The sequence below is a fragment of the Cyprinodon tularosa genome, unplaced genomic scaffold (assembly GCF_016077235.1).
Source record: "Cyprinodon tularosa strain WSP-4 unplaced genomic scaffold, ASM1607723v1 ctg666, whole genome shotgun sequence".
Lineage (NCBI taxonomy): Eukaryota > Metazoa > Chordata > Actinopteri > Cyprinodontiformes > Cyprinodontidae > Cyprinodon > Cyprinodon tularosa.
The window spans coordinates 31,466-56,013 of NW_024039414.1; the positions used below are offsets into that span (position 1 = coordinate 31,466).

Here is a 24,548-nt window from a genome sequence, read left to right on the forward strand (position 1 = left end):
CTTTTTGTGGGTTTTTTAACAGTAATGGTGCAAAAGAGGTTGTTTTAAACACCAGACACGTTTTAGAAGGGCATTCTGCAGAGCCTGTGGGGAAAACCATTCAAATGTAGATGATCTGCATAAGAAGAAATGCTGACATGATTATAAAACCTGAGCAGTTTGTCTCTCTCTCTTCATCACATTGACTTTATCCATCAATCCGCCCTGCTGCTGCTGCTGCTGCTGCTGCTGCTAAGCTCTGCTCACATTGACAGACACAGAGGGAGGTACCTACCAATAATGCCGGGTAACCGGTTTGTTGCTAAGGAGGAATTCTCCTCTTCCTCCCCCTCCTCTCTCTCCTCTCACCCCCGCCGCGTTCCGGACAGTACCGGCGGATCCAAATGGGGCGAACCGCTACGGCCGAGCCTAACCGCAGCGGGCCTGTGCGTTAACCCGGGCTGCGGGGAAGCGGTGGCGGCCGGTTTCACCTGCGGAGGAAGGGGATGCGCGGCGGACAGCAGCAGCGGAGACACCGGCTGGATTCACCCCGCCCTCCCCGTCCTCTCCTGGGCTGAACGGGAACAAACGTCCCTCCTCCCTCTCTCTCTCCGCTCCATTGTCTACCTCTCTCTACCGCCTCTCGCATTTATGTCCTTTTTCCGACTCTTATTTCAAATGTTTATTTAAAAAAAAAAATTATATTTTTTTTAAATAAACACATTATTTTAAAAAAATCAAAAGTATAAAAATATTTTTTGACCAAACTTAGTGAATAACCAAAAAAAAAAAAAAAAAAAACACTCAATCATATACGTCACATTAAACTTGACTGACTTTTATACAATAGAATAATAAAATAAAATGTATTTTAAATATAAGACAAAAGGAGAAAGAGACGGTTTAGTATAACAGCTCTCCCTGCTGGCCATTACTCGGCACAGCACTGATGATGGGTCTGTGATACAGCCGCCGGCTGGAGACAAGATTCAGCTCAATTACCTTGAAATAAAAACCTGATTATCATTCAAATTGGATGAAATGCATATTTAATTGTAAGTAATCTATTCCAGCTGTAGGATCAAAGGAATTTTGTGGTTTACAAAGAAATTTAATATAAGAAAAGAAAATTATAATTCTACAAGCTGAACAGTTTTTCTAATATTTTTTTATTTAAACCCTTAAAAAATAGAATAACATTAGATTTAATAACACAATCATGTAATCTTTTGATGTTTATCTAATGAAAAATGATAAAATAATAACTATTGATTACATTATAATTAGTAAATTTAATAATAATTTATTATATTTTTATCTGGAGCTTATATTGTCTAAACAATGAGGTAAAAAAATGCGGCTCTCTATGTATTACATCTTTGCTTCTATTTCATATGTTTTCTATCAGGATAATTAAACTACAATTTTTTTTCTTGTAAATTCCCTTAGTTAAATATGAGAACCATCCTTTATGTACAAGGGGATAAAACTGTTAAATATTAATGAAATTACATTTTTTAACAGATATTCTGTAACTTTAATGTTCTATCTTTGTCAAACAGGGACAGTATGACAGTTATACCCGTATTAACTAATGTTCTGTCTATAATGTTATGTTTAAAAGATGGATAAGATGTAAAGATGTGATGTTCAAAGACTTTTTATCGTTCTTTTACATCAGTTGGTTAAGATTCTTCTAAAATGCATCATTGCAAAGTTTGGAAAAGTACTGTGTATCACAGAAAACAACAAAAATAAGTCTTCACATAAAAACTATTCCAATTAATTAAGCTGACTATCATTAGTTAAGAAAAAAGTGATTTTGATGCAGATGTTTCTGGATGAAAATTCACCTTTTATATTGTTGGCCTTGATTTCTTTAACTATAGTAAAAATACCTAAAACTCAACCTGATAGAGTTTTTAAAATTGATCTTATAACTATTGGCAATCCAACAATATAACTGTATAAAACAAATGTGTTGTGGTTGTTTTTTTTATATAAAAGATAGAATTTCCAGCAAAGTATATTTTATTAGTTTAGAAAATAGAAATAAAAGGCATCAATGATGGACAGCTGTACATAATTTTGCTATATTAAAAAGGGTGGTTGTAGGTTTTATTAATTTTTTATATATTATTTTTTATATATTATATATATATATATATTATTTTAATGAGTGTTCTTATTAATCAGGCTAATTTACCAATCAGGTCTCAGCTACAGCTGCTCACTGTGTTTAACACTGTATCTGGATCACACCTGCTTCTTTTGTCTCATTTATGCTTTTTTTCTGAGTACTTTTTTTCTTTGTTTGGTTGCCCTACTGGATGGAGGCCTGTAGGCCCCACCCTGATCTGAGGATTTGGGGAGAGGTGGGGGGGTTGACAGCTGGGACCCGAGGCAGACAGAAGGGACACACCCTTCACTGTCAGCCAAAGCACTGAACCATTCATGACAAGGTGAACAACAATGATGTTGTTCTACAGCAGAAAGAAAACCTTATCATTTAAACAAACCAGCCATCAGGTTTATCTTTAGTCTGGGTCTAACTGGTATGTATTCACACCTTTTAAAGACCAGTTAAACTCTCATGATCAGTTATGTTGGAAGAAAATCACTCTTTAATTTTCAGAAACAGCAGCATTAGAGAAAAAATCCTGGAAACAGAATGGAGTTACTGTACTGTTGTGATATAAATAAAACGTCTTCCAGAGGAGAAATAACCCAAACATAAGGAATCAGATATTTAGCTTTTTCAAAACTTATATTTCGCTCATTTTGCAAATAATTTCCTTATAATTACCCTTATTGTTTATTTACCAAAGGGGACGTCTTAAAGCAGATTTTTTTATATATATCTCAAATTCTAATTTAATCATTGATTAATCTGACTGCAAGATATTGAGTATAACTTTTGATGCATTTAAAACCAAAACAAGTGTTCAATTTAGCTAAATCTCTAATTTGACCTTTATTTTGTTTCCAGACAACAATGCACTGTGATTGCCTCTAGGCCATACTCATGTAATCCAATGCATTTTTGTTTACTTTTATTGTCTCCTTACTGATTTTAAAAGACATTTTTAATGTAATAAGGCCATAATTATATCTCATAATGCAAAATAACATTTTCAGAAGATCTTAAAAAATGCTTTATTTACATCAAGTGTGAATGTTTTCCTCTGGCTGATCCAGTTGATCCCAATAAAATGTGACAGATTAAGACTAAGAAAGCCAAACTACTCAGAGCTGCCCCCTGCTGGTAATAGATATGTATTGACTGGATATGTTCCTATACAATACAATGGAGATTTCTGCCTTCATTTAACTGTTATCCATGACAAATGAAAGTCAGAAATTATAATGCTATTCATGAAAATGCTAAAAAAGAAAATTACAGAATGAAAGAAAATGAAAAAAAAAAATCAAATGATGAAACATACATTTTATTTTTTCATATTTATTATCAAAACTTTAAAACACAAATGGTAAATTATAAAAACACAAATGGGATTCCAAAAAAAAAAACACAGAGCACTAATAAAGCTGTTTAAAAATAACTTTTACAATCTTTTATTCCCTGAAAAATGCCTCCTCTCCAAGGTTATGCTAACAGATGTTTATATAGAAAATAAAAACCAACAATGGAGAAAATAATCAACACAAAGCAGCACCTCAGAGCCTCTGTAAAGCTGCCTTTTATCACTCAGACAGCAGTCAGAGAAGATGCATGATACGGAGTCAAATGTGTTGAAAGAAGACCCCCAACCGTCCCTTTAGGTTCGATTGATTTCAGGAGCGCTCATTAATATTAAGCACCACAGAGTTAAACACACTGGTTGACATTATTTGATCAGATGTAGCACCAATTATCTTTCACAAAATAACACCAGTTGGTTTTGAACACATTTGAACACAAAAAAACACATTAAAATGTGTTAAAAGCACCTTGTTACATTATAAAACAAACCATACAAAGAAAAATAACATTTGATCCTCTGTGACTGATTTCTGCCCTACTTGTTAATTTTCAATACAGTCCTGAAGTTAGATGTAAAACAGAGATGCTGTATGACACAAATGTTATAATTAAAAAAAAAAAACTCACTAAAAATAATGTTAATAAGTCTCCATTTTGTTTTGTGCAAATAATTGTTTGTTTCATAGATGCTTTATAAAACAATCAGTCAGAAGAAATGCTGCAGAAGTTGTAAGATGAGCTTCAATGTAAATTATAATTTCTTTAATGAGACTCGTATGTACAAATGCTCTAATTCGCTTCACATCAATAAAACACATAATGAGAATTTCAGATCAAATGACATCATTTGCACTAACAGAAGCATGTTGCATAGAAATACTGTGATCATAATCCCCAAAATATCCAGAGCTGCCATTTTCAGTGCTAAACAATTAAAAAACAGCTGCTTGGACCTTAATTGTTTTTCTAAAATTTAGTGATAAATATCTGGAGAGTTTTTTTTTTCTTAGCTGTATGGCTTCATCCATTAAATTCAACAAAAAAACAAAACAAAAGGTAAAGCAAAAATCACACAGAAACCAACAAGATACTTAAATCTAACTGAACCAAGCATTTTCTCAAAAATCTTTAACAGCTAAAAGCAATAACCTTAATATATGAAAATGGAAGCACTCCTTTAAGTTGAAATATAGATTTAATCTGACAAACATGCAGCTTTTGTGTATTAATGCTTTCATATAGGAGAGATGTTTGCTGCATTTTGCAACATGTTAGATGTAGATTACCAAATTCTGAAAAATGATATTGCAGCTTCTGTTGAACTGGTTGCTGTTAAACATGTTAAACATGTTAAACATACAACCTCTACATCTGCTGATCTCAAATAATTACTCTTAAATACTGTCAGATGATTCAGGAGCTGCCTGTAGCTCCACTGCATCAACAAAGTCACCATTTAGGCCCTCTGGAGTCAGTTCTAGATGCTTCAATTTAATTTAAATGTAATAGTTTTCCACAGAGCTGCATGAGCGCCAACTTACATCCAAACTGAACTACTTGCAATACTTTAAAAACCAGAAAAATGTTAAAAGCAAACCAAAACATGTACCCACCTGCTACCTTAATATGTATCCCCACTGCCGACACTGCACACCTAAAAACCAAGCCCACCTCCCACCAATAAACCCAACTCCACTGAACTCCACGCATAATTAAGTTGTCTTTCAGAAAAGAAAAGAAAAAAAAGTCAAACTGAATTTTCATTAGTATTGATACATTTCATTCCGGCTTATAGGCTAAGTATGTAATTCGAAATTAAGATTAAAAGCAATTCAAGGTGCAGTAACACTGAGAAGCAGTTTCAAATAATAGTAAACATCTAAATTAAAAACCAAATCTTTTTCAAATGATCGCCCTGATAATTGAGAACACACACAGGCATATGTAAAGTGGCCCATTTAGTTTAATTTAGATGACAAAATACGGCGGATGACAGGATGTTAAGTTCCACTGCAGGATAAAGAGGCTCACTGAAAGCCCCTTTGAAAGTATATAGATGGATCAAACTGTCAGAGGAAACTCTGTAGAAAGACAAAGTACCATTAGGCCAGTCAAGATACACCCCCAACCGACTGGTGCGCCATCCAAGGGAAGGCACGTCTAGTCTGTGGCTGTGGTGCAAAACATAGAAACCATCATAGGAACAAACCAAACACCAGGAATCCTTATCATGCCCCATCCTGAAATCCCCCATCTTCCCTTTCTTTAACGCATCCTCATGTGTGACCCCAATGCTTAAAGTTCCACAGACCTCCACCTCCCAGTAATGGCGCCCTGTTAGCGCCTGATTACAAAGCACCTGTTGGCGACGATCAGAGTGTTCTATGGGATGAAGATGAGGCGGATCATCCTCCAACCAAGTCACCTTTCTGTTTCCCTCAGACAGAACCAGGTTCTGGTGGGCTGCATCAGAGCTAAAAGTGAGTTCACAGGCATCTGGGAAAAAAAATATTATTAAAACACAAACTTTTAGAAGAAATAAAAATAGTAGAATGTTCATTATGGTCATAATAGAATATATTTTTGTACAGAGATTACATACATTTTTTAAAGCCAGCCTTTAATCTGTGAGTCCCAGCATAGTGAAGGCTGTAAAGGTAGAGAGTAACACATTAAATGGATTTAAAGCCAGTTTAAGTTTTTAGTTCTAGTGTTTTCTGACTGATAATTACTTGAGCTTGCTGAGCTTGTACTGTGGATCATCCTTCAGCTCAGACAGCAGCTTAGCTCCAGAATCTCCTGGATGGTTGTAGCTCAGGTCCAGCTCCATCAGGTGGGAGGGGTTGGACCGAAGGGCCAGAACCAGATGTTTGCAGCCATTTTCTGTGACCAAACAACCAGACAGCCTAAAAAAAGTGCATGAAGATGAAAATATTGTCTGGTTTCAGAAGAGTATACACACAGCCAACATGTCCCATTGTAATTTAAGACTTTTGAAGACGTATTCTTTTTCTTACAACATGTAATTAATGACAAAATAATTAAGCACCAAAAATAAGTGGGATACAAATAATAAAACTGCATGTATTGAAGTTCAAGAGTCTGCGGAGCAAAGATTACAATATCTGATGAAATGGTTGGTGAACTCTGTGTCAGGAATCCAGTTTTTGTTGGTTGTTTTTGTGTTTCCTTTTCTCCTCCACCAGGTGGTGCCCCATCCTCATTGGGCCCCCCTGCACATCTGCAGCTCTTTGGACCACTACCTGAAGACTCTTAAGCTGCTGGCTGCCACTACCTTGACGCCAGAGTGTCTGCCAGTTTGGGGTACTCTAGCCAAGCTGAGTTTTGCTGAGTCAAACTGAGTTTTTGTCAACCTGAGTTTTAATCTTGCTGTTTTTTTGTCATCCTGCAAAACTGGATGTTTTGGACCTTCTCCCCCCTGGAAGGATTCTCTGAGCTCCAAACTGAGCTGAGGAATCGAGCTTGTGGTTTGGATCAACTTTTGCCCCAAGGATTGTTTGGGCGTCTCTCTGAGCAGGGGATTCATCTTCACAAGTATCGTTCAAGTACCACAGGAAAATTAAGTGGCAGTCAGCTCCTCCGTTCCTCAAGGAAAAAAACGCATCTGGGTAAACCCTGTCCGCCCTCCAACGAGCAAGTCATTCACTGCAACAACCCACACCGACTGGATTCAACAACTTTTCCTGGAAACGTGAGTCCTGCTGCCTTAATTCCCTTCTTCATCAAGAAACACAAATTTCCCACTGAGCCTGAACTAACCGCAGAATCTTCCCCTTCACTTTTCAGTCCCCGTTCGACAGTGTTCAGAGCAGCACTGGACTCCTCTCTACTTGCTCTAAATAAAACCTGTTAAACTTTTCCCTGGTCTCTCTGTTTGGTCTTCTGCATTTGGGTCAGAGCTCTAGATAAAATCATGACACTCTGCAGTATAGGCACACTGAGGATTCAGGGTAAGCTGAGTACGGATATTCTGTTGGCATGGATACCAGTTTTAACTTGATTGGTTTATTTTCTCTATCCTTCTGCTTCAGAAAGTGGCTGTCAACATACTGGTCTGGTTTGGACTGGAATCAAACACAAAGGTGTTCTCAAACATCTTTGACTGAGAGAAGATGGGGTGACCTCTTTACCACAATGCAGGAAGTCAACAGATACAATATATTGCCAATAGTCATTGTCTAAATGACTTAAGATCGGGTGTTTCAGTCACTTCTATGGCAACATGTCTATAAAATCAAACGCCTAGATATGTAGACTGTTTCTACAAACATTTGTGAAAGAACAGTTCATTTGCAGGAGTTCAGCGAATACCAGCCTGGTTCTGTGATAGGATCCTGCTTTCTAAATACCCCCTAATCTGGGGTAATAAAATAACGTTTTTTGATGTTTTCTTTTCTTTTTGCTGCTTGTTCTCGCCATATCTGTGCAGAGCTCTTTTTTTCTTGCACTGTGTCTGAAAACAGCTGTGCTATTGATCAGGATATGGAGACGGACTGTTAAGTATGAAAATAAGGTGAACACCATTGGTTCTTGGCACTCTGTTTTTAACGTGTGATATTCAAGATCTAAATAGTTCAAGTAAAACATTATCATTTCACTTTACATTTGTTACCTTAGTATCTCCAGTTTGCAGGACTTACTGGAGAGCCCATGACAAAGCTGCTCCACTCCTGAATCCCTCAGGTCATTGTTGCTCAAGTCGAGATCACGCAGAGCTGAGTAGGAGAAGCTAAGAGCATTGGCCAGGTGTTCCATCCAATGGGCCGTAACTTTGCAATTTGCAAGCCTGAGGAAAGGTGTTACAAGATGATTAGTATCAGTATTGATACTGCTAATATCTCAGTGTATCTTAAGGTTACATGGGAGAAATAAGACATGTTATTTTACTTGAGAACCACTTTGGTTTCTCATCTCAAGGCTTAATTAAATGGTTTGTTAAAAACTTTCTCAGTAGTAGATAGTATGCATTTGGATCAGACTTGCTGAATCAAAGAAATGTCTAAAAATGTAGGACTTGAGTCCCTGAGGCTCAGTGTTGAGCAAATTTTCAACAAACCCAGAATCATACCCACTGACATTTGAGGAATATTGTAAACAACATTAAGACAAGAGATGGGCTTACACTGCTTTTTTGCTGCTCGTCACAGCTGGTATCAATCTCCTTCTACCATCATCTGATGCTTTGTAGCTCTTTAGATCTAGTAATTCCAGATCATTCTTGGACACCTGAAGCATGTAGGCCAAAGCGGAGCAGTGCAAAGGAGCCAGTTCCATGTCTGAATGGTCAGAAAGTTGAAGATATTCCTGAATCTCATCTTTGACCCTGTGATCTCTCATTTCAATCATGGTCTGGAAGATGTTGATACAGCTGTCTGGAGAGAGAGTTTTTCTTCGAATAGATCTCAGGTAAGTTAGGATTTTCTTGTCAATGTCATCCCATTGGTCAAGTGGAGTCAACAGACCCTGGAGGAATATCTGGTTGGGTTCAACCATTAGGCCAAGAAGAAATCGCAGGAAAAAGTCTAAGTGGCCGTTCCTCTTCTCCAGAACTTTGACAACGGTCATCTTCAATAAATCAAGTACAGATGGGTCTTTTTCTTCTATAGAAAGGAAATCCTTAAGTTCATTGTTTTTCTTGTTTTTCAAACACTCATAGACATGTAGAGCGGCAAAGAACTCTTGAAGAGTAAGATGGACAAAGAAAAAGACCTTTCTCTGGGAGAAGACTTCCTCTTCCCGGAGAACAGTGTTGCATAAACCGGAGTAGATCGATGCTTCTGCAACGTCAATGCCACAGTCTTCCAGGTCTTCCTCGTAGAAGATGAGTTTGTTTTCTAAAAGCTGGACAAATGCAAGCTTTCCAAGTTTCAGAAGGAACTCTCTATGAGTCTTTAGGAGCTTCTCTCTGTTTTTCTCTGGGTTCTGATCATATTTTCTGCTTCTACGTTTTGTCTGTGCAAACACAAAATGTGACATCAACTCTGTCAGAGTTTGGGGAACTTGTGTTTCTTCATTTTTGCCAAAGACTTCTTCAAATAAGACAGCGGTAATCCAACAGAATACTGGGATCTGGCACATGTTGTCAAGGTTTTGTGACGACTGAATATATGATGTTATTCTGTTAGCAACAGAATTATCCCTAAATCTCCTTTGAAAATATTCACCTTTCTGAGCATCAGTGAATCCTCTTATCTCTGTCACCATGTCAATGTATTCTGCAGGGATCTGACTGGCTGCTGCTGGACGGGAAGTTATCCAGATGTTTGCATCAGGAAGGAGGTTACCCTTGATGAGGTTTACAAGAAGGTTACCTACAGATGTGACATCCTTTAGAGAGGTAACTTTGGTTGAGGAACCAAAGTCCAGCTGGTGTTTGATCTCATCTAGACCATCGAGGATCACTATAACCTTTGCTTTGGCATATTCTTGATGATCTTTTAATGGTTGCAGTTCTGGGTGAGACTCAGTCAGCAGCTCATGGAGGCTTTTTTCTCCTGTAATCAAGTTCAATTCTCTGAAGGCAAGGCAGAGAATAAAATCAGTCTCTTGGTTTGCTTCCCCTTCAGCCCAGTCAAGGATAAACTTTTGGACTGCAAATGATTTTCCAATACCAGCAACTCCCTTTGTAAGGACTGTTCTGTGGGGTTTCTGTTGTTCAGGCATCAGTTTGAAGATCTCATTAAGATTGACTAAACAATCAGATGAAGGTTGTTCTCTCCGAGCATGTTTGAGCCGTTTGTATTCATGTTCTTCATTTTGTATATCATTCTCTCCTGTGGTGATGAACAGTGTTGTGTAGATGCTTTTAAGGGGATTGCGTTGATCACCGTTGCCTTCTGATGTTAATGTGAATTTATTTTTCAATGCATTTTGGAGATTTCTCTTTGCTTCCAAAATGACATTGTTTCCTGAAATCAAATGCAGATCACATGAGTTTTAAACAAAGGAAAAAATGTCCTAAAATACAGCCGCTGGTGAATATTTCCAGTCATCCAGGTCGTAGCCATTCCAAAAAAAAAAAAAAAAAATATCCACAGGACTTTTTTCCCCCCAAGTTTAAAGATGTTTTGCCTCCCATCCAGGAAGCTTTTTCGATTCAAAATGTCTGGATTAGCGCTGAGTTATAAGCGTAGACCAAAAACAAAGCCTTGATATAGCTTAGAAAACATGCAAATTGAATTTGAAGAACAGGTCCGCCCCTTATGAATGAGGAGTCGTTGAGGTCTTTGTTAGCCTGCAATACCCCATACTGGCCTGTGCCTCTGAAAAGGGGGGAGTCGTTAGCGGCATTTTTTGCCTGGCTGACCAGGCGAGATGTCTTAGTTCTCTGCATGGCAATGAGGATTATGATGGCTGGAAGGAATCAACTCCATCGCTGTGTCGTAGGTTTTTGAGAGCTGAAACCTGAGTCCACCCCCTCTGTGTAGGTTCAATTAGAAAAGCTTCCTGGATGGGAAGCGAAACATCCTCAAACTTGGAAAACAAAGTCCAGTGGTTTGGGTTTTTTTTTTTTTACTTTTTTTTTTTTGGAATGACTAAAATACAACCGTTTCAGGAAAGCAATGAACTTTCAACTAAGCCCAAAGCCCGCTTAAGGATACACATTAAGTGAAAGAAATGAAGTAATCATTAGGATCACTATTCAGCATTAAATAAATAATATTCATGGATATATTATCAGACAGCACCAAGTTATGAATTTCCATGTGATAATATCAGATGACAACAACTTAATGAAAATCGGAGAAGGACAAGAAGCAAGCAAATACCCTCAGAACTTGGCTACTACAACAGTATCAAAGCCTGACTCATGCTCTGTGTAAATATAACTCCAAGTATTTTATATTGCAAGACCATTTTTGACTCTGATCTTGGTCTGTGGGTGTTGCAGATGTATGAATTATCTCAACAAACAGTTTTTTTAGTTTTTTTAAGTCATTTCAAAATTAAACAAATGTATTAGAGTTTCATTAATCACAAATCTAAAACATATACACATTACTGATAAAAGTATTAAACTGGGCCTGTGTGCTTTCTGCCTATAAAAAAAAAAACTTTGAATATTTTTGTTTGGTATTGCTTATACAGTAAAACATCCAATGAATTCTAATATAAGTCTGTAATTGGCTTTTTAAACTTACCTGTGTCTTTATCTGTGTCTTTTGATAATTTCTCACCAGACTTCAAGCAGGAGGAACCTTTTGGTGATTCAACCTGTTCCAATACCAAAGTGCCACAATGCCCACATGACAGGTGTCCACACATAGAGTTCGCTGAATCTGTTAGTGGATCTTTAGATAATGCACAGCCTGTAAGCTCTTCCCTGGGTTTCTCACTGTAAAAAAAAAAAAAAAAGCAGGAATGGCCAGATCAGTAGAAGATTTATATTACTTTTAAGTTATTATTGTAGTTATGATTGAAAATGTAAAACAAAATGCTTATATCATTAATCAGCATTTCCTTTACTTAAATCTGTGCTTTAGTTAAATAATGTTTAAATATTACCTTTTTTTCTTTTTTGACTGTGTCGTGCATTTTTACAAAGTAAAATTATATTCTAAACCAAAATAAGCACTATTTTTACTATTCTATGGTGGGGTTCATAATTATCTCCAAACCTCCTGTTTGCCCTTGTTTCTTTAGTCCCCTGGTTTAAATTAAAAAAGAGTCATACATGACAGACTTATGCATTTAAAATAATCTTTAATAATCTTAAAATCCAAGAATTGAAAACATGTTTCTGTAACACCTAAGTATTCTTTCTTAAAGAAAAGTCAAAAATCTTCATCACCTTTGCACCATTGTGTAGCAGAGGAGTATAAATTGTATCTTGCACATGTGTATTTTTTAATCACTTGTTTTCCTAAAGTTGAATACATAGATATGATAACATACAGAAAGGATTTATTGTTTTTTCACAAACTTTCCTGAACTATTAGATTTTACATGTCAATAAAAAAGGACATTTAAAAATTTTCCTCTTTGTCTTGGGTTTGTCTTGGAGCATTCCTGTCAGAAAGTGACGTCTTTTGCCTAAATTAAAAACAATTATTTTAAAACTAAAGCAGTAAAATCTAAAGCCTTAACTGCACATATCTGCACAAGCAACCCCCTAAAAAACTAAACCTGCTTTCGCAAATTCCCCCTAAAATTCATATTTTCAACTTCAGTGGTTACTGCTCAGCTCTCACCGCATGCTGATTGATGGCACTGTGATGTTGTCAAGCAGCGGTACCACGAAGAGAGAGCGGATTGGGGAATCCTCTCATCGTATCGATGTCACTGTTGGCCCTGTGGCTGCTCTTGCCCCTGTAGTTTGCATTGGGATGCCATGTAAATCCACTGTCCTTGCCAAGGACCTTGCGCTCAGTGTTAATGCACCCTAAGAGTTGGAAGTAAAAACTATGCTATTTAGCACACACTGACAAGTTTCTTAACTACGGTAGTTAATTTCATTGTTTCCCTGTTACACTAACGTGACATTTTTCTTGGTACTTTTATCATGGTCCTTATTTCAGTTTTCTTTTAATCAGCAATTTCAATTTTAGACTTCTTTTCTCTATTAGCTTTTACTTACCTTTTTAACCTGCCTTCCCTGAAGTCAAATGGCAAAAACATGGAAGTGGCGCTCTTAAGAGAGACACAGCTTGGGCTCGTTGAGCTCTCAGCATCCTTCTGAGGACTAGAAACAGATTTTATTTTCATATTATTCACACACAGATTAAAATTATGCAACAGGAGCAGAATCATAAAATTCTTGCTAAACACACATGACAACTCTAAATCTGTTCTAGAAAAATACCTGCTGGCATGGTAAAGCACATTAATCAATTATTACCAAACTGTTGACTCATCAGAGGCCGTGCTCTCTGTTGCAGACGTCTTTCGCCTCTTCTTGTCAGACATTGTTGATGCTGCAGAGACACAAGGAAAACTATATGTTTGTCTTTTGTTTGGAACCGTATTTTAATGCAGGTTTGGAAAGAAATACATGTTGTAAAGGATTGCTGTAGTAAAGCTTTGATAATATGAATTATAATTGTGCCTGTCTGTGTATGTGCACTGCAGTGCACAGACTCTGCTACACTGCAGTAGAGCCTTACACCTGGTTAGTTGTGTCTCAATCTTAAATATCTTTCTCATTCTGTTACAGAATTGGAATTGTATTAAAAAGTAAATTTTAAATCATACGTCATTATATTTTGTTTTTTTAAGTTGTGTGTCATTACAAAAATGTAAGATTATTGAATTTTGAATAGTTGTTTCCTTTCTGTTAGCTGTTGTTCTGCTTTTTTATTAAGGGAACCTTTAAAATCAGTGTCATTGCCACATATACCGTCTGTTAAGCCATCTGCTTCCTTTTTATATATAAAGGAAGTAAAACTGAGAACTTTTACTCAACAATAGTACAGGGAAAGATTGGACCATGGTATACCTTTCTTGTCCAAAGAAATCTACATTAAGCTCCTTGTGACCCTGAAGCGTTAGTGCTGGGGGAGGAGTGTGATAATAGATTGGATTATCAACTGCTATTAGAAGCATATAGTTGATTTATATAGAGGACTGGACAGTAAAAAAAATAAATATTAGCAGTTACTCACCAGTGGTATTGTTAAATAGTCTTGATGATAATATGGCCTTGTGTTGTTCTGTTGATGATAATTTAACAATAGAAAAACAATTGGGATTTATTTTTTTCAGCTTGCGGCTAATTCTTAATTCAGGTATTTCTGGGGATATGATATAAAACATTTGTTCACTGTTTGGAAATCTCAATTTTATTTATTTAATAAAAATGACCCTCATCTAAGGATCTCAAAATAATTTAGAGTGTAAACTGGAAAAAGCAGCCAGAAAAAAATCAATCAGATAGGATGTTAACCCTAGTTCAATTTGAAATTAATTTGAAAAATATTATTGAGATATCTGAACTCATTTTGCTTTCCTTCTTTAAAACAGGTCCAAGGTGAAATTTAGTTTTGCTTACAGCCTTACTGAGTTATTGTCCAGCCACTGGGTCCGCTTGAATTGTTAAAATAAAATGCACATGGTTATACTCTTGGGTCTTTAGCACAGGATCACAGTCTTGAAAATAGCTTTTTAATTGTTGGCAAAATCTGTAAAATGTGTAAAAAGGTACTTTCACTATTGTTTTATTGTCCTTTCATACTGCATCCAACTTTCAAATTCTGTCCACTAAACACATTTTATCATAAGTGAATATTAGTTATGCATCTGAAGGATGATCAGTTAAACACAATGCATTAATGTCAGATTGGAGCTGCATAACAAAGGGCTATCAACTAAAATCAGTCTTTAAAAAAATGCAGTTTAAACAGAAGGGTAGTGACATGAAACACTGTTATTTATTTTCTATCTTTGTATTTTTAATCAAATAAATGTCAGTTTGCAAGACAGGCATTTATACAAATACATTGAAATTCAGAAACAAAACTTTATCAATCTATTGTTTCATTTCTTACAATTAACTTTATTTAATTTATACGGAGCCCCTAAAGGGACATGGAGGGAAAAAATAAACTTTTGCAAGATCCAGCAATACTTTTGCGACATCTCGCAAAACTATTGCGGGATCTTGCAAAAGTATTGTGGGATCTCACAAAAGTATTGCAGGATCTTGCAAAAGCATTGCGAGATCTCGCAAAAGTATTGCGGGATCTTGCAAAAGTATTGCAGGATCTTGCAAAAGTATTGCTAGATCTCGCAAAAAATTAACTTTTGCGAGATCCCGCAATACTTTTTCAAAATCTCGCAAAACTATTGCGGGATCTTGCAAAAGTATTGCAGGATCTTGACAGGCATTTATACAAATACATTGAAATTCAAAAACAAAACTTTATCAATCTATTGTTTCATTTCTTACAATTAACTTTATTTAATTTATACGGAGCCCCTAAAGGGACATGGAGGGAAAAAATAAACTTTTGCAAGATCCAGCAATACTTTTGCGACATCTCGCAAAAGTATTGCGAGATCTTGCGAAAGTAACGCGGGATCTTGCAAAAGTATTGCAGGATCTTGCAAAAGCATTGCGAGATCTCGCAAAAGTATTGCGGGATCTTGCAAAAGTATTGCAGGATCTTGCAAAAGTATTGCTAGATCTCGCAAAAAATTAACTTTTGCGAGATCCCGCAATACTTTTTCAAGATCTCGCAAAACTATTGCGGGATCTTGCAAAAGTATTGCAGGATCCCGCAAAAGTCCTTTTTTCCCTCCATGTCCCTTTAGGGGCTCCGTAAGTTTAGACCAAGCCACTGACTTAACGCAGCAAAAATGTTTTCATGTATCAAAAAAAAAAGGCTCTCTTTGAGATAAAATTTTAATATGTTGATGATCGACACCAATTTAGGAGCAGTTTCATTACTTGTGAACAACAAAGAAAAAATCCAATCAATGAAAAAAACGACAATAGAAAGGATACAAAGTAAGAAAAAATAAGATGAACTGTTCAAAACATACTTACATGGTTAAAATATGTTTTAGCTGCTTCTTCCTTTCATTTCCTTTAATAAAAAATAATTCATATCAGCCTCAGGTCCGTTGGTGATCATCCCTCCATGAGCCACGAGGTTACTGCATGCTGCAACTTTGTTGAATGAGCAAAAAAACTGGTTCAGCCTGATATATGGCGACCACACAAACACAGTCTTTACTAAGTAGAGCAGATGGCAGATGTGGGTGGGGTCAAACCGGAACAGATGCAACTTTTTTTGGCCCCATTTCTACGGATCAGTGTAAATATCTAAAACAGGGAAAACTTTCCTGTCTTCCAGGCAGTTCTTTTAAACTACAAGCATTTTCTTTACTTCTATTCATCTTGGACTGTGAAAATAATAAAGGGTAACCTGAGAAATGATTTAATCTTTTATGCCATGTCAGTTTGAATTTGATTAAAAACCTAATCCTTTGTTTGAACAAAAACCAGATAAGCAGGTGTAGTTGGGTTTATCAACAGACCATTAAAGTCAGACTTTTTCTTTGCTCTCAGACTAAAGACTTTAATTCTATTTACAAAGGATCCTTTAAAAAAAAATCTGGTAATTTTTAACTAGTATTAAACAGGAACTGGTTGTCCATTTCAACAGTTTGGATTACCTAAAGTTATAAAGTAAATAGTGAATTAAAAGGAACACAATGGAAACACAACCAACAGATGTTTCCTCCTGGGCTTTATGGAGCTGCAGATGCAAATTATGTTCATTTAGGCGACTCATCCTGAAAGTTGTACTGATAGAGGAAAGTCTCTTCCATTGATCCTTTAGAGATATGCTCCCTGATCCCCAGTTATTAGAGACCTGAGCTGAGAAACAGCAGGCTAACAGAGTAACAGAGGCAACATAAATCTTTCTCAGTGGTCATACATTTTTTATTCTGTGCCTATTAGGTTAACAGAGTAAAATGTATTAAGAAAAACTTTTCAATAAATATTAAACCTGCTTTAATTAATGCACCTTTTCCTCACACAGTAGCAGACAATTATATATTTCTTTATATGCTTATTTACAGTGGTGTCAAAAGTACCCACATTTGCTACTTAAGTAGAAGTATAGATACTGCAGTTTAAAAACACTCTGGTAAAAGTTGAAGTATCAACTTGACCTCTTTACTTAAGTAAAAGTGAAAAAGTATGTGCACCAAAAACTACTTAAATTATAAAAGTATAAAGTAACCTTTAAAAAAACAGCTAGATGTCGCTATATGAACTAAAAGCTCAATTTTTCGACTATTTCTAAAAATTCTTTGAGATAGGGCCAAGGATGAGGGAGGTCTTGTTGGTCTCCGTCTCCGTCTCCCGATACGCTCTCGCCTATGTCCGACCTTTCAGACATTTCAACATCTTTTTCTGAATCCAACATTGTAGCATGGCATAGACAATTCACGTTTACAGTTTGAAGAACACCTGCTTGCTTCTGATGATTTCCTTTAGCTAACTATAGCTAACCTGCGTTATATGACTCATCTAATTACACTAGTTTTCACTAGATGTGGGTGGAGCCAATGATCTGCATTGGATGGCGCACATGACGTGAAATGAATATTTATAAACATTAAACCTGGGTTAACCAATTAAAAATCAGTGGGGTACGAATAAAGAAAATCAACAACCAGTAAAGGTCCTGAGACACTTTTAATGATCTGTTACTTCAAACATAATTTAACAGTGAAATAAAATTAGGTTTTATGCATTCATGTTACACATTGAATTTTGAAAAAAAAATAAAATAAAATAATAGAAATTGCCAAAAATTGCATCCCGTGCTATCTTAGAGGAGTTGACACTTTATTCCTGTTCATCCATCAGTAGTTAAAGGACAAGGATTAGCAAATGCTAATTCTGCCCTGTAAAACAATGACAGCGCAATTGTCACCGTATGATCTGAAGCCTCATTTGGAGCTTTTAAACAGGCTTTTGAAAAACGTTGATAATTTGCTGCTGTAATATTATAGATTTTTTGAATAAAAAGCTAGCAGATGTGCATAATCAAAAAATAACAGAAATACAATTATAGATAATTCAGTATTGTAAGAAAGCCCACAATGTTTCTGAATACATTATTGTATGAGTAAAGTTCTGCTCTGTTTTTGTCTCTTTTCTTGTAAGTGTCGAAATGTCCTATGCTCCTGAATGCACCATAGCTATCTGACGCTCGTGAATGCATCACACTGGTCTGTGAAAGTTGTGATGCGTCTTTGATTTTCCGCTTAAGACAAAGCTTTGCAGTTTCAAACCTTACGTCGGCTATCACCGTTTATTGTTATGTGTGAATAACAAGAGACTACAACAATTAAATCAGCCGTACCTCGAACAAAATCTTTGGATTTAATGTTGTTCATAACACCCTTACTGGGCATGCATATGTCAGCAGGGAGGCACTTTTCAGCATAACACAGGACCACGGTCCGCTAATTTGGACCTCTGCATTAAACCAAAACCAAGAGTAACGAGTAACGTTTGTTTTAAAAATGTAAGGAATAAAAAGTACAGATACTTGTGTGAAAATGTAATGAGTAGAAGTCAAAAGTAGGAGGAAAATAAGTAATGGAGTAAAGTATTGATACCTAAAAAGTGTACTTAAGTACAGTAACGAAGTATTTGTATTTCGTTGCTTGACACCTCTGCTTATTTAAAAGAAATACATTCCCGATTTCCTTGAAGACATAAGAAGGAAACTAATTTTATTTTTATTATATTAATCCTCTCTCTGAATCTTCTGATACAGAGGACAGCTGTTTATGAGGCTAAGACTCATACTTGACCTTCAGCATGTACTGCTAAGATTATAAGGCCACGAATAAGGATATATAAGGCAGTACAGCTGCTTCTATATTTGGCGAGCCAGCCAGAATATTCTACATTCCCCCTGTAGCTTAGATGGATTTGCTCCGCATATCCATCTGGAAACCTTCTGTAGAAGTAATTTTTGGAAGGGGCGAAAATACTGGTTAGCTAATTGGCCTATGTTGGTGATAGACGGGCCAAATAAACCAATCAGATCAACGAAGCATATGACGTAACAGAGGGACGACGAAGAGGAGCCAATTGATAGATCAAACTCTTGCCGAAACCAGTCGGGAGAAGAGCAAAAACATATTTTCCTCTGAGAAAAGCCTCCAGAGCAGTGCTTTGCTCTTCTTTCAGTGAAGAAATTCTCTGTAATTCCGATAAAACTTGTTCGATAGCCACGCTAACGCTAGTTTCATCGGTTGAAGCCGCCATGTTCTTTAGACTGAACCGTCGCGCTTCTCGTTGCGTCATACCTCAACCCGCCTCAAAGCCAACGCTGATTGGACGTTCGTTTGGTGAACGGCTCCAACGGAGAGTCTCCAGACTGATTAGCGAGTGAAACCTTGAAAGTTCGCAAGATCAGGATGGTCTCACGAGGCTAGTAGCTCATTGCAAATGAAATACTTTGTGATGTTACATGGTGATGTGAATACTACGCGACTAAGTGCACTTACGTGTGTGTTAAGTTTAAATGTAAAACAAAATTTTAATGTTATCGACACAGCCTGATATCGATGTAAGTTGGGAGATATAACCTTTAAATGAAACCATTAACTAACCGTTACTGAGTGTCATGATTAGTAATAAAAGTTAATCATAAGTCAGTCAGTCAGTAGTCCTCTAAACAGCCAGCTATGGATGGTTTACAATGTGAAATAATAAGATAGTAATACAGGTTATTATGCAAATTAATGGCATGTTACAATCATCAGGATTATATTAGCTGCATACAAGAATAATCAATACTTGTGTTGTCTTCTTTCCTGTTGAAAAAAATATATCGTTTTTTCACTTCAGGGCTCTGTCCTTTGCTTTTAAAAGGCATGAACCAAGGAGCAGATGTTCCTGCCTTCAGTATTTTGCAGGCGAGAGTTGAAGCTTTGCAGTCTTATGCCTGGTGTCACAGGTCTTTACAATCCATCCCCTCAAAATGAGTAAGACGGAAAAACCACAATTACTGTTCTTATCAGCAAATACCAGCTAATCATAGACAATAATATTGATATTATTCCAATCCTTCCATTGGAGTATGTAGTGTTTGACTTATCTAATTCAAGTAGAGAAGGATCCCATTCCCCCCTGTGATGCTTTGACCACATCTGGTCCTCTCGGTCGCTCCTCAGAGTTGCATTCCTTCGACGTGTAGCTAGTGTTTGCTGGTCCTCTTGTCCTTTCATTACTCTTTGATGTACCTCCCTTATTATTTGAGTTCAGTCAGTCTGCTCCTATGTTGTCCTGGTCCCCTGGGCCTCGCATATTCTTCTTGTGTCCATGGCTTATGTGGATCCAAAGTGAGGGCAGTCCTTGTCCCAGTGTCCTTAAATCTCCCTGTCAGTTGTGATCCTGAGAGTATCTTGAAACCAAATCTAGAGATGTATCACATCTTCACTTGTTTTTTCATGAGTCCAGTTTTTGTATTCAAGGTTCAAATTAAAATAATACAATTTTTGATTGTCACAGTAATGTCCCATTGTCTCTTGGTTTACGTTCTCTCTGATCTGCAATTATTAATATTTCCAAATAACCTTTCAATAATCTGGAAAACTCAAACCTCAGAGAATTAAGCTTTCTGATAATGATGAAATAAAACATGTAACACAATTGTAGGACTTCAGATCGGACCTCAGGCCAAAACAACAAATAAAATAGTCTATCTTTTGTTGAATCATCTTACCTGTTCAAAGAAACATGAAAGAAATTACAATCATCTTACCTTCCTAAGATAACAAAAACAGTAGAAAACTTTACTCAAAGAAAATGGCGGTCCAATCCTACTGCACAATTGGTATTACAGCTTCAAATCGCTCCACAATTATTTCAGAAATCTTGTATTTTAAATATTTGTTAACAGCTGAGTGTGAGATAAATAAAATCAAACTTCATCACCTTTTCTATTTCTCTGTAAGGTCCTTTTCATCACAGAGTTCCTGGGTCCTTTTTTACTCGAAGTGCATCAATCACCCAATTAGATGTTAATGACACAAGGAAAGAAAAACATGAGTAAAATAATAATTTGAATTTACAACGCAACCCTTAAACAGGTTCCACTCACATGGGAAATAAATTATAAAAGAAAAGACAATAAATAATATGGTCAAACCACTCTCGACTCTCAGGCGTTCTTCTCAGACTCCATAGCGTACCTAGGCTCAACCATTTTGTCACAGAGTGGAGGCATCATCTAGGGGCAATTTGGTGCTCTTTGCCCTGAATTTAAAAACACTGAAAATATTGTCTCCTATTATGTTAGACTTCTGTTCCAATTTTGTTAATCAGGATTTTCATGCACAAGAATAGTAAGAAAGAGTAAAGATTATAGCAGTATAGTAAAAGGAGAATATAAGCAAAAAAAAAATAGAAATCCTTTTCCTCTGGAAGCAAGTTGAGCGCCATCCTACATTATTTGTAAAGACAATCTGCATTTTGACTTTCTGTGCTTTATAAGAACATTTATAAAGACATCTAGATCTAGAATTTATTGGACATTTATGCACTTGGATCACATAATCTCACATTTACATAATATTCAAAGAGAGACAGACAAAAAAACGTCTTTCGAAACACAAAGATATTTGTGTAAGTATTAACATACTTTATTTATCGGGCTCTGAGCTAGAAGTGTTGGTGTTTCAAGTTTTTTGTCATCTGATTTTGAATTCTGATCTGTTTCTATATTAATCTTTAATGCAGTAAACAGTTTTCATTTTACGCTTCTCGTAGAATCATCTAACATAATCCAAAATATAACTAACCTCTTACGTCTCTTAATATAATCGGTTCTTCACTTCTTGAACCAGATCTTTTGCTTTTGTTCTGTTTCAAGCATTAGTTATTAGTTGCCTCAAAAACTTAACTTGCTCATATATTGTGGCAAATATGTGTTACTTTCACTTTTAGGATATCAGAGTTAAGCTAAAATTCAAGTAAAATTTGTACAAAACATTTCAAACATTACTCTCTACTTCTGTATCTTATCGTTAAGTAAATAGCTAGTCCTTACGCTGGGGAAGAGCAAATCCCACTTCAATAAACATCCTGAATTATTATTGCGAAACCAGTCTGAATACCGATGTCTTAGTTTCACAACGTTTTTACTTTATTATTTTAGGATTCATAGAATCTCTAATTTATGGAAATGTATTGTCTTTAAATCCTGCAAAAGCTTCTGTAGATTTCATCCTTTATAAATTATTTTATGTTGAAGACAGTTTCAAGTTAAGTTTTTCTGATGTATTTACTTTTAGCAGCTTCCTTTGCATCCTATAATAGTTGTATCCCATATAGTTAAGGGGTAAACATGTTAATTTTTATGTGCTACTTTGTGGCTAGATAATCACTAGGAGGTTCTTTTTAAATGGTTATATTTAATTAGTTTGAATAATGACCTATTCTAACATAGTCACATAATTTTCATATGTCTCCATCTTCTGATTTAGTACTTAATATTATAGACTGTTTCAAATCACTAAATTTGGGAACATTTCCATAGTATTAGCAGTTGAGCTCTAAATAATCATCAAATGTAATATCCATTTATAGTTTTCCTACCTTACTATGATATTTGGCACAGACCATGAGTCTTCCTTCAGAAAAGGTTTCAAGGCAGGTTTAGCAGCATCTGTGAAGAGAAACTTAAAGCAAGGTAATTAGTACATTGTTAAAGCAGAGTATGCAATTAAAATCTGTCCTGTCCTGTAGTGTTGAGGCTGAGCCTATGTACTTAAATAAAAACTGGTCTGGAAATGTTTGATCTTTTCCATTCAAAGCTTTGATCGATTAATACATTGTGTTTATCAACCTTAACGGAGAATGTAGTGATAATAAAGAAAAGGGATTTCTGATATATAAAATAAACCTGTAGATCCACTGTTGGGCTGAATCTTTACAAATCATAGCTGGTGGTTCTTCAACTTAACTGTTCAAAATTTAAAGTAGCAATAAAATAAAAGTTCTGACAACATCCCATAGGATTCAGGATGTAACCGTTGCAATTATTTACATTGTGGCTATTGGTAACATATTCTGAAATTTTTTTAGCTTATTAGTTAGTGCTTATACATTTCACAATACTAATTCAGTCTTTCTGAAGTAAACATCAGCTAGTGTGCAAAGTATTTCAGTGTGAGTTCTGTCTCCCAAAGCTGGAAACGAATTTTTCTAAAATGAACAAAGAAAAAGAAAAGAAACAACAAAATCTTACTCTGTTATTAACTTATCTAAATATCAGTGTTATTTAATTCTAATTGCAAGAACTGATAAGCATGTTCTCTCTAAGTCCTAACCTATCTCTGCTAAATGTGATATGAGATATTCTGCCTCATGCTGGTTCTAAGTCTAATAATGTGCTCAGAACCAGAACGTAATGCATTATAATGTTACAAAATAGTTTTGCTATAAAGAAAACCATGAAATTCAGTACAGTTTGAAGGAGGTCTGAATTTAAACAGATTGTTTTTTAGTGTACGATTAGATTTCAAACACACACACTTCAAACAGCACTGATCATACATAATTACACATCTCAGAGCTCTTCAAGCATACAAAATTAATACTGTTAAGGCCATGACAACTAGTTTCATGTGCACATCATCATATCTTCATAGACCCAAGCAGCCAATTTAACTAATTTGCACGCAATTGTTAACTATTTTTAACAACTTTTTGTCTAGCAACATCAACACAGAGCCAACCTGCTCTCTGTTTCTTTCTCCGGAGACAATAACAACAAGATCTCAATATAGTCCCTCAACAACACAGCCCTTCAGGCTCAGCCGAACTGTAACTCGGCAACATGTAATTAAAGGCGGTCCCTTAACATATAAGTACTTATTTATCTTAGTTGCATCATTCATAATCAATTATAATCCGTGACCGAGAGTTTCCACCAATTTCTAACATTATCCTGCAACCTCACTTCAGCAGGTTACTCTTAATGATTCCATAACCAACCCAGCTCTGACAGCTCCTTTTTTATCTCAAGATGCCAATTTATGCTGCAGCACAATCCGGTGACAAAAAGGTGAATCGCTTAAATTAATTCAGTGACCAGCGCAAGCTTTCTGCCTATACTGATTAATGCACCAATTGTGAAAGCTCATTGGTAGAATTCACTTATGACACAAAGAAGAACACCTGAACACGATTCACATCATTTTGTCCTCCGGAGGGGGGAAACATTTATTTACAATTCAAATTCCTACAGCTGTCTTCAACAGCTAAGTTCAGCGCCACATCGTCAGACATCTGAGTTTTCCCCCCCAACTCTCATTTTATCTCAGGCTTCATCTCAATGCACATGCACAACGGAATATTATGTCGAAATCTTACCAGAATTCACGTGTGCTGGTGAAAGCCAGAGGTTGCTCTGACACTGGAAAGAATGTTTATACAGACGTTCTCTGTTTATGCCAAAACATCTTAGCCATTAGGGACCTTATTATTGCTAAGACTCATACTTGACCTTCAGCATGTACTGCTAGGATTATAAGGGCATGGATAAGGAAATATAAGGCAGTACAGCTGCTTCTATATTTGGCG

The 24,548-nt window shown here is 36.2% G+C and overlaps 2 protein-coding genes across 3 annotated transcripts in view; both read right to left on the reverse strand.

Moving 5' to 3' along the window:
• LOC119771357 (serine/threonine-protein kinase DCLK2-like) overlaps nt 1–551 on the reverse strand; it is a gene marked incomplete at its 3' end in the record, with an annotated part of 31,238 nt that extends 30,687 nt beyond the window's left edge. The window contains exon 1 of the mRNA XM_038267226.1: nt 275–551. The remainder of the gene's footprint in view (nt 1–274) is intronic.
• A 3,113-nt stretch (nt 552–3,664) lies between these two features.
• Nucleotides 3,665–22,626, reverse strand: LOC119771366 (protein NLRC3-like). 2 transcript variants are annotated; one of them, XM_038267245.1, is made up of 9 exons: nt 22,560–22,626; nt 13,323–13,398; nt 13,062–13,166; nt 11,626–11,819; nt 8,607–10,392; nt 8,097–8,270; nt 6,196–6,369; nt 6,066–6,112; nt 3,665–5,959 (listed from the first exon to the last, which is right to left on the reverse strand). In XM_038267245.1, exons 2-9 carry the CDS (start codon nt 13,388–13,390, stop codon nt 5,427–5,429), a joined length of 3,081 nt encoding a protein of 1,026 aa, XP_038123173.1. In that variant the 5' UTR covers nt 13,391–13,398; nt 22,560–22,626; the 3' UTR covers nt 3,665–5,426. The 2 variants fall into 2 exon arrangements, with proteins under 2 accessions (XP_038123173.1, XP_038123172.1); XM_038267244.1 differs by lacking the exon at nt 22,560–22,626 and adding an exon at nt 12,676–12,866 and having other exon boundaries at nt 13,323–13,336.
• Nucleotides 22,627–24,548: the final 1,922 nt, after the last annotated feature.

Bases quoted from the DNA above. Each gene is read 5' to 3' on its own strand.
- LOC119771366 (XM_038267245.1), bottom strand. From the start codon at position 13,390: ATGTCTGACAAGAAGAGGCGAAAGACGTCTGCAACAGAGAGCACGGCC. The intron at 6,370-8,096 runs GTAACAAATGTA...CACTTTTTTTAG, and splicing joins TGCAAACTGGAGATACTAAG to GCTGTCTGGTTGTTTGGTCA. The intron at 5,960-6,065 runs GTATGTAATCTC...TTTTTTTCCCAG, and splicing joins AAAGGCTGGCTTTAAAAAAT to ATGCCTGTGAACTCACTTTT.